This window comes from Pimephales promelas, chromosome 5, assembly GCF_988280905.1.
Source record: "Pimephales promelas chromosome 5, fPimPro1.hap1.1, whole genome shotgun sequence".
In the NCBI taxonomy this organism is placed as follows: Eukaryota; Metazoa; Chordata; class Actinopteri; order Cypriniformes; family Leuciscidae; genus Pimephales; species Pimephales promelas.
The window spans coordinates 34,696,903-34,707,237 of NC_142773.1; the positions used below are offsets into that span (position 1 = coordinate 34,696,903).

The 10,335-nt window shown below is 38.3% G+C and overlaps 1 protein-coding gene across 3 annotated transcripts; it reads right to left on the reverse strand.

Moving 5' to 3' along the window:
- Nucleotides 1–419: 419 nt before the first annotated feature.
- On the reverse strand, nucleotides 420–10,144 carry amer3 (APC membrane recruitment protein 3). 3 transcript variants are annotated; one of them, XM_039677844.2, is made up of 3 exons: nucleotides 9,967–10,143; nucleotides 6,130–8,897; nucleotides 420–2,125 (listed from the first exon to the last, which is right to left on the reverse strand). In XM_039677844.2, exons 1-2 carry the CDS (start codon nucleotides 10,101–10,103, stop codon nucleotides 6,146–6,148), a joined length of 2,889 nt encoding a protein of 962 aa, XP_039533778.2. In that variant the 5' UTR covers nucleotides 10,104–10,143; the 3' UTR covers nucleotides 420–2,125; nucleotides 6,130–6,145. The 3 variants fall into 3 exon arrangements, with proteins under 3 accessions (XP_039533778.2, XP_039533777.2, XP_039533779.2); XM_039677843.2 differs by having other exon boundaries at nucleotides 420–2,120; nucleotides 9,967–10,142; XM_039677845.2 differs by lacking the exon at nucleotides 420–2,125 and adding an exon at nucleotides 2,181–3,486 and having other exon boundaries at nucleotides 9,967–10,144.
- Nucleotides 10,145–10,335: the final 191 nt, after the last annotated feature.

A 10,335-nucleotide genomic window follows, 5' to 3' on the forward strand; every position in this document is an offset into this window, starting at 1 on the left:
GATACCCCACAATAACAGTTTATGATAACTTTTATTAAAAACATTAAATATTATTTTTACATTTTAGTTAAAGATCTAAACAATTATGTCTCCATGCAATATCTTCTGTGAAGTTCACAGACGTCTCTAGTTGAAAACACTGGACATACAAACATTAAGCTCTTTATTGTATTACATGACATTATTGTAATGTGATTTATTTGTATTTTTTCTGGTCTTAAAACACAGCCGGCGCCAGGCCTGATACAGGGCTCTGTTCGGTTACTGTTGTTTGCTTTGCTATTGTTCTGTCTATGAAGCAATGTCTGAGCTAGTCAATACATACAGTGCTGACACCTCAGCTCATTTACTTTGGAAAAGAGCCAACATCTGAGTTTGAAATCAATCACAAATACAAAAAAAAGACAATGTAAATGCACATGGATTCATAAATAGGTTTTTATTAATACTCCAGTCAGGCAAGCACATCAATATATTGCACAGACCTATGATACTTGTCAAAATAACCATTCCAACAGTATCTGCACTTTACATAGTTTATAGCCTACAATATCATGCAACACATTCGTTTTGCAATATAGTCAATCATATTCTTAGGATATTGTCAGTCTTTCATGCTATTATCTGTATCTAATTCTTGGATTTTGACAGCTTATCCTGAGAAGTAATAGAATTACAACTTTACAAGAAATACAGCGACACGATATAACAATTCAATTTTATCAAATAATATGAAAACAAGTAAGCTATCTGAAAAGCTTCTGTTCAATGCTAACATTTTTAATGCCAAACTACAGTGCTTTTATTGAGGATTATCATTGCCATTGGAATACTGACACCCACCCTCCCTGTACCAGATGTTGTTACGGTTGATGCTGATCTAATGGAAAACAGGTTGAGGCCCTGAAATATAATACTTTACTAATAGCTGCTTAGGTTTTGGCAAAGGGCTTCTTAGGAATTGGCTTCCTTTTGATTAGAGCAACGATTGCATGCATACAGACAATTCTATGGAGGTATCCAACTTAGATTTTATCCTTTCAAAATATGAAATTTTGATTTATATACACATTCCATCACCATAAAGAGAATAATAATGGCCCAAATAAGTTCAATGTTTACAGATATCTACCCCAATATAGATGTGCAGACATCTATATTTAAGCAGATAACTTTCTGCTCAAAGATAGATGTGAAGACATAGAATAGTCATACCAGGGGTTGAATTTATGGGAATTCTGTTCAAAAACAACCCCAGCTGGACTTTGGCGGTCAAGGTTTAGTTGTTGAGTTGAAGTATTTACCAAGTTTAAAAAAAAGGCCGAACTGGCAGAATTGCATTCCAAAATGGACAAAGACGACAAGTAAAAGTGCCACCTGCCTTCTTTGTGAAGAGGCCTACTATGTATGAATGGAGCCTTTTTTTGGTAGCACTCATCAATTCTGGTCACATCAGCCAGATCAGAGGCGTTCTTTCAAAGGCCTACTTTACCTCATTTATTCACTGATACACAATTATTTGTCTCTGTTTTAAACTCTATTTGGGCAAATGAAAATGCAGACTTGATTCCATTGCAATGTCTCCAGCTGTCCCAATCCTTTGAAGGAAATTGGCCTTTTCTCTTCCAAACTCCAGAATAGAGCTTTTCAAATAGCTTGTCAGATTGTTTCGATATGCAAAAACAACGCAAGTATAACTTCCCACAATGTATTTTAAATTCCGTAAGTGAACTTGTGTTTCAAAAAGTTTTCTCTATTAAGACAACAGTTTAAAATGTGTCCGTTGGACATTAATAAAGTGTTATAGTTATTGCACTAGTATGTCTTTGATCCTCGGTTTGAAAACTAGAGTAATATAAAAAAATAGCAGTGATTGCAGAAAAACTATGGAGAGAGAAAAACACTGAAACGACAGGTTTCAGACAAATGTTACATCTCCAACAAACAGACCTGTTGTTATTCCAGACTGACAGTGTTGCTGAGTTGACAGTAAAATGAGCAAACATGTCAGATTTCTTGAGGAAAGATAGAGACTTTGACAGCTGGTAGAGAGGTCGGAGGGCTGAGGTACTGGACAGAAGAAACCAGTTTGAGACAGTCAGGATCCACAAAATCAGAATCTGTACTGGAGATATAATAATACGAATTAGGAAGCTCAAAGGATCTCACCAAGAAATGCCAATTAATAATTAAATAAGACACCAAAAATAAACAAGACATTAACAAAAAACAAAAAAAATAAGACAAAAAGACAAAAAAAATTAAGACATTCGATTAAGAAAACATTCTTAATCTGATATAGAGTATAAAAATCATCCAATTTTCTTTTATATATTAGCGTAAATTAAATTCAGTACAACCAATACAGAGATGTACCTTTATAATTACATTTTCCATTTTCAATTGAAATAATACAAAAGTACAACACATTAAAATTCATTTTTAAACATTACAATATTGAGAATGAGAATTTAGGCAGCACATCTCTAATCGTCAGGTAAAAAATGTCTTTTATTTTTCTTTATGTAAAATATAATTTTGATTTTGCAGGTGAAATATGTGGTGACAGTTTCCGTGAGATTCATGCTGCAAGTCTATTATTCATCTAGTTCATGCGACAAAATTTCACTTGTCATTGCAAATTATTTGAAGCAGCTGCACCAGATAAATTACTATACTTTGAGACAAAATTGTTTTATGCAAGCATCAAAGGTCTACAGTTCTAGCAGTGAAGTCTATATCCTTTCCCATCCCAATGTCCTGCACGAAAAACTAATTCCATCCCTCAATATTGACACAGTCCCCCATTGTGTCCCACATCACTGGACTAAATCGTCCGTAGTGTCATGCAACCAAACTAACACCATGAGGCTTATTCCCTAAGCCAGAAAACAGAACAGAGTCCTGTTCAGCATAACCTCTCTCAATGGGTAGCAGTCAGCCAGCTCTATACATCTGCTCTGTAGTGGCTCCCGGGTTGCTAAGAACACTCCCAGGAGCACACTGATGGATTATAGACCAGTCAAAGCCAACATGAACCTCTTCCCCTCTGGCTGCAAGCCGAACCTGCTGGAGAGCAGCATCAGATGAGACAAGCATGCGTAGAAAATGTCCTGCTCTGATGGAAGATAATGTATGAGGAAATACAGACAGGCTTAGCCTGAATTTGGTGAAGAAATTCACGTGGTTTAAACGTTCTGTTCAAGCTCACACTGGGTTTTTTGGAATCATGCATAGGTTGTCAAATGTCTACTGCCACATAGTGGCCAATCGGTACTTTTGCAATGCAAACATAACACGGTTTCATCTGTAATCCTCTCATTCTTATCAAGGTTAATTAAAAACAAACATCTATTCCATAATAAAACATGTTTGGCTGAACTGTGCCCCCCACTGTGCTGCAAGTCACTTAGATTGAATACATGCCTTTATATTTTCCAGATGCAAGAAAACAGCTGTCTGCTATGTGAAGATCCACTGAGAGCTCTACAGGAAATAAAAGTATGTCAATAGACCATTCACTACTCATATTCAGCCCCGAGACCATGATATAACTATTCAAAATAATACAAGCATACCTCATGGCAGGCCAAAATTCAAATGCATTTCCTGTTAAGGAAACACAATTGTGTGTGTAAAGTTGTACACTGAACTGTTCTTGGAATTGAAGTGTTTTAAGTTGTTGTCTATTATTTTTATTTAAAATAAATAGTGTAATCAGCATCTTTAAAGTCATATAATGGAGGTTTAGGGGGTCCACGTCAAAGAGCATGAACAGAGAAGTCCAAATTATACATGATTTAATGACTTGTAAATGTAAGTACACATTGATGGCCTAAGACAAGAAACGAGTGGTTTGTGTGAGAAAACGAACTGTATTTATATCGTTTTTATTTATATCGACCGCCTAAACCTCCATTATATGACTGATAGACAACAACGGTTTGACCGAAAAATGTCAAAACTGAAAATAATGTGGAAACAAAGACACCTACATCTTGGATGCTCTTGAGGTAAGCTAAAACATATCAAAAATGAATTTCAAAGTGAACTATCCCTTTAAGAATCACAAAATGTATTGTGTTTAATTAATGTAGTTTGAAGGTTTGAAAACAAGCAACATTGTCATAATTGTAGCATAAATACCAGAATAAATATTTAAAAAATATATTTTGTTGCAAAGTGGGGGACTTTAAGTCAAAACGGTTGACAACCACTGATCTGGAAGATTCACATGATAAGCACACGTTCCTTCAGTGGAGGTATATGTAATAACCTGCAGTGTTTTCTGTGTGTGTGTGAGTGTCAGACGGCCTTATTTAATTATTTACAAGCTATTCTCCTCAAATTCCATTTACTTTCTGTTTCACTATTCTGATTTTAAATTATTAAATATCATACATCATATGTTCTTATTTTAGACACACAAGTCCTAATCACTAAAAACTCTTAGCAAAACATCAAAACAACACATGAGACGCATAAAACAATTCCATGAAAGAACTGTAGCCAGTACACCATCAGAGCCTTAAGACTTCATTTCTGTAATGTATTCTAGTGTAATGTGTAAAACCAAACGTAATAGCCTGTAATGATGTAAGCAGTACACAACAATACAATCTCCACTCTCATGCTGGTACACTGCCAATATACTGAGAGCTTTCCCATCTATATGCTGTGCTGTTGCTATGGTTTCAAGATATCAGCTGAAATATAAAACAAGACAGAAATGTAGGGAGGATATCTGACCTTGAACACTAAAGCAGCTCTGCTACCCTTAGTGCTCATTCATTTACTCCAAACCCTCTCGCCTAGAGAACTACTGTATAACTCTAAAGCTGCTATGCAAGTCATTTCTAAAGGAACAAATCCAATGCTTGATGTCGTTTTCAAAGTATTCATATCAATGTATATCAGTAGACAGTGCAGCTCTGTTTTTTGTGTGTGTGTGTGTGGTATAGTTTGTATGAGAGTAATAATAGACCAAATGACTAAAGCCCTTCCCTCCCCTGAAATCCTAATTACAAATGCAGTCCATCAATGCTCAGTGACGCACACACCAAACAACCCATAGATGAGAGTCTTCAAGCATGTCTGCTGACCCATGCAGCTACAGCAGTATAATTCCCAGAAAGCCTTGAAATGCTGAGACACAAACACTTCCCCTGACACAAGCACAAAACAGTGACCACTCACCCCTTATGATGTAATTAAGAGTACAGGTTTTAAATCTGTAATATAGTGGATCTGCGCTGTTGTGATAGGCAGCGTAAAACAACACTGAACTTCATTACATACTACAGTACATAGACTATATTGAACAAGCTTTAAAGAGCATAAGATGCTGGGAGGTATATATAAAGCATCACAGGTTGTGTGTCTTTCTGTCTGACACCTCATTATGCACTGATGCAGGCCTTGACAGCCTGTACAGTACAGCATGCCAATTTGTTCACCTCTTGCCATTGCTTGTGAGTGAAATGAAGGAGAATATGCTTGCTGTGAGAATACCTGCAAGCCATGTGAGACTTTGAGAGCGGGATAAAGGACAAAGTGAAATGTTTCCTCTGAAGCATCACTAGCGCAGGTTCTTCTCAAGCACCCCTACAGTCATTAATAATGCAACTTTTCTCAGCTCTATTTTTCTTGCAATAGATGTTTCTTGCAATACAAAGCAAACAAATACATGTAAATGTCCAGGATGCATTACTTTATGCATGTCAAGACTCAAGAGTCAAGACCAAATGCCCTAAACCACAATAAGAGTGTGAACACTTGCAATTTACAGCCTTGGAAATGTTTCATAAAAACATTAAAGAACTGGGTAGTCAACATGCCATGAACTGGTGTCTTGCAGTGTGACATGGATCTAAATGCATGTTCCAATTATAGCATAATTACATATATTGTATCAAAATTTTTAGAAAATATTTTTTTCAAATAAATTGAAATATATTCTAAGTATTTTATGTGCATATTACATTGCTGCCACTGTCAGATAGATAGATAGATAGATAGATAGATAGATAGATAGATAGATAGATAGATAGATAGATAGATAGATAGATAGATAGATAGATAGATAGATAGATAGATAGATAGATAGATAGATAGATAGATATCCAGCACCTGTTTAATATGGCCTTTACTTCTTCATTCTGCATCTTCGTTCTACTTTCCTATCCTCTGGAAAGACACTGCATGATCCCTCAATATTCACAGGAGCGTTGTTGCGATGACGCAACCTATGCTTCTTTTTGGCTGGAGTTTCCTCTGCCATCTCATTTAAATGGTCAATGTGGTGGTCCTCTCCGCAAGGAAACTCCAAAGAGGCAGAGGCCATGAGAGGAAGAGATGTAGGCCTGGTTGCTTGGTATACGTCTGTGTCACCGGATTCAACAGCACATGAACCGTACGTTTCCAGAACCAAATCATTGGAAGCATTAGTAGTGACAAAGCCAAGTCCTTCAGTCTCCAAAAAGGAAGGTTTCACATCTTCAGAAAAGCTAGACGGCCTCAAGCGATGTCTAGCATTCAAGGCTCTCTCGGTAGTTGCCACTGGTCTTTTCTTGTGTTTTGACTTAAGGTATTTTTGAGATTGTCCTTTGTTCCTTTTTACCCCTTGCTCAGATACAGGGACATCTCTTACCTCACAGCTTGAGTGATTTTGAGTAAAGTTGATCTTCATATAAGACAACTGACTAGCACACTGCTCAACAAGGGAAGCTATGCTGATGTCACTTCCTATCCCGCAGGTGCTGGCTGGGGATAGTAGATCGCTGGTTATTGGCTGCGGAGTTAAAGTGAGCCTGGGAAGACTGGCACGGGCCCAAAGGTCTGACGTTTTGATATGCTCAATCAGGGACATACAAGAACGGCACAGGTGCAGATCTTTAGCTCCGTTTTTCAGGGAACTCTTGCAAAATTCACAAAGAGATTCCTTGTTTATGGCCAACACAAACAAAGACTTTGTCCCAGAGCCAGGGGAGCTTACTACTGGAGACTGCAAATCTCCACCTGGAGTCATTGGAGAGTCGACATTGAATATTCTGAAACACACACCACTCGTTGGGGTCTTGGGTTGATTCTCTGGAGAGGCCAATGTTGACATCACTGTGTTTGCATCATATTTTAAGGGCTGAACACCAACAATTTGCTTACTTGGCTCTTTAAAATTAATTGTATCTCCTCTACCATTAACAGTTCTTGCTCCTCTTGGTGGTTTTCTAACCCTTGCTGACTGGGATTTGCATCCCAGAAATAAATCTCCTTCAGCACTACTTTGTGAAGATCTTAGGTCTGTTGGGTTGTTTTTGTCTGTCCTATGCTTCAGCCAGTTAACTATACCCATAGCCAGAGATATCTCAGTGTCGCAAAGCTTTAGTAAGCAATCCTTCCCCGTCCATTTACTTTCCAGAAGCTCTTGACCAACAAAGTCCCGAGCCAAAGGTGGGGCAAGATTTTCCTCTGCTCCAACATGGAAGCTGTACATGGATAATGGATACTCACTGCACTGGCCAACAATCCTGTCTGTTAGGTTGATTTCATCATCAAAGATCGGGGTTATTTCTGTCTCGCTGGGGTCACAGAATAGCTCATAAAGAGCATCTCCACTGTACGTGTCCCTAGGGATCTTGTTGGAATGCACTGGAGTGAGGGAACTTCTGCTGTGGTCCTCAAAACCAGGAGACACATAATCACAGTAGCCCTCATCACTGGTGTTCCCTTGGTTGTCACTTTTAGGAGTTACCACATTAGTATTAAGTTCCCTGATCTCGGATTGTACAGATTGGGGTGTATTTACCATTACATCTTCAGACGTGGATGTGGAAGGAGATTTCATGACAGGTGTTGTGGATTTTGTTACATTTTCCGTAGCTTTTGAGCTGTGCCCTAAATGCAAAGTTCTGTTTAGGGTTTCCCACAACCCAAACATGTCCAATACCTCACCATGAGCTGGAGAGGCCAGACACTCCTTTCCTCCCTGTAAACCTGCAGTAGTAGGGCTTCGCCTCGGAGCTTCAAAGGAATCTTTGTCACGCTCAGGGCTAAAGATGCCCTCCGGAGATACAAGATCATCAGCAAATATCTCACCACAACCAGCCTGAGATCCAAAGCTTTTTAATGAGGCAGAATCCTCACAGACATTGGCAAAACATTCACTGGAAGAATCGGAGGGAGTCTCACTGAAATTATCATTGTACCTGCTTCTTGCAAGTGCATGTTCTCTGTGCCTTGCCGTCTTCCTCGTACGTTTCAATGTTGGAACATTTTCACCTGCAACATGGCACGGTGTACTCGGTGAAGTAGCTTTCTCATGTTTGTGTCTTTTGTGAACGAATAAATCCTTAATGGCCTTTCTGGGCTTCCTCAGGGAGATCCTCTTTTTAGGAATGGATTTGGCTATGCAGGGCACAAAGGGCACTTGAGGTGTTAGGTTACGATAATCAATGATTTCGTGACTGCTGCCAGATGTATCCCGATTCTCACGAAGCAACCTTAGAGGTGCCTCGAATCCTGAAAAGCTGACACTGGTCACTAGCTTATGGTCATGGCGCCAGTTGGTCGCATCTTTGTCTCTAGGGCTCTCAGTTGGCTGCGGTCTAATTTCTCTCACACAGTCATGGGTTCTGCTTCTTTTAACAGAGCCACGGAGTCGTCCGTGACCTTTTGAGAGTGTGTCACTAATCTCTTGCGAGTGTACGTCCAGAGTGTCTGGCACAGGCAGTGAGTATGGGCTTTTATCAGTGCTCTGTATATTCACAAATCCATTATTCGGGGTGTTATGAGATTTGTGCTCTTCAGGCCATTTACATCGGCCATGTGCCTTACTTGACCTCTTTGAATCATCTGAAGTGTCTTCGCTCTTTGATAGCTCCATGTTTTCATATACATAACTGTAATTGGATGCAAGAAAAATACAGGATAAATAATGATAATTTATGACATTTTAACATTGACATTTAAGATCAAGAATATTTCAAATGAACCTAATAAACAGAAACAATAAAAAAAACAAGAAAGTACACTACATCTCTTCAATCACAAACAAGCTATTTATGACTCAGCACATGCTCAGTTGAGTCTCTCTATGCCTGATAAAAGTGTGATTGCTTATTATTATTTTGGATGTCTAGTATTTTGTTATAATGTTTGATGCTTTTGAATCTAAATTGGCTATGAAGTTGGTGAGAAATTTCTACATGCAATAGAGATTTACAACAAATCAATATTCAAAACAAGGCTGAACATTATTTCACGCACACACACACAAAGATGAAAACTGCTCTTACCAACGAATCAATATATTCACGTGAAAAATAATTTAAACTCATTTCACATAATTATAATGCGGGTCGACCGCCTGACAGCTGAAATATCTTCCGTACAAAGGTAAAAAAAACTAATTATTAATAACAAGTAGACAATCTGATGATGTTACTTTTGAAGTGTGTATTGCTCACTAATACTTGCATTGCTCACTATTATGACGTAATCTTTCTCAAACTTAGTATTCATCCTAAACATACAGTATGATTTGTAATAACAAAAACTGTAACAAAAGTGTTACAGAATTCTGCCCTGTTATGATTCTTCTCAGATTGAAACACTGTTACTTATAATTTCTTTTAATTCGATTTAAGGACAGTCTATAGCTTATAAAATAGGTCACATCACACGTGTATATTATTACAAGCCTTACATGAATTCGCAATAAACAATAACAGGGCGTACTAACGGTATGAGCCAGTTGCAAATTCCTCAAAATCCCAAATGCCACTAGCATTATGGAAATAACTCATAGCCTATTTTATCGTGCACTGCCAAATGACGTGCAGTTCGTCGTTCGATTTCTTTTGAGCGACGCCTTGAAATACACGTTTTACCCTTCAAAAAAACAACTGAATTCTAATAAATAAACGCATTCCATTTGCGCGTCATTTCAACGCTCATTTTAATACATACCTGAAGCAGATTGTGTGGCAGAAGGCGTTTGGCGGGAGCTGGTGGTTCACACGCGCGTGACAAGATGGGATGCTCTGGCTGTCAGCGCGCGTGTGAAAACAATTACGATAACCAATCAGAAGACCGCAAAACAGCATCAGCGCTTCCTGATCATAAGCATGGATACAGACAGCGGCGAGACGTTCTCACACTCTGTGTAAAGTGAAATATCACTGAAAGGCTTTCACAACATGTCTTGTGAAATATAAAGCCTCCAGCTTAGCTGAAAGGGGAATTTTAACCAAAACCTGTTTATCTGCATGCAGGCAATTTTAAGTGCATGTTTAGTGCTAAAAACATGTTAGTGTTCAGCACTAGTGCTCATATTTT

Bases quoted from the DNA above. Each gene is read 5' to 3' on its own strand.
- amer3 (XM_039677844.2), bottom strand. From the start codon at position 10,103: ATGCTGTTTTGCGGTCTTCTGATTGGTTATCGTAATTGTTTTCACACG. The intron at 8,898-9,966 runs GTATGTATTAAA...ATCCAATTACAG, and splicing joins TGCCACACAATCTGCTTCAG to TTATGTATATGAAAACATGG.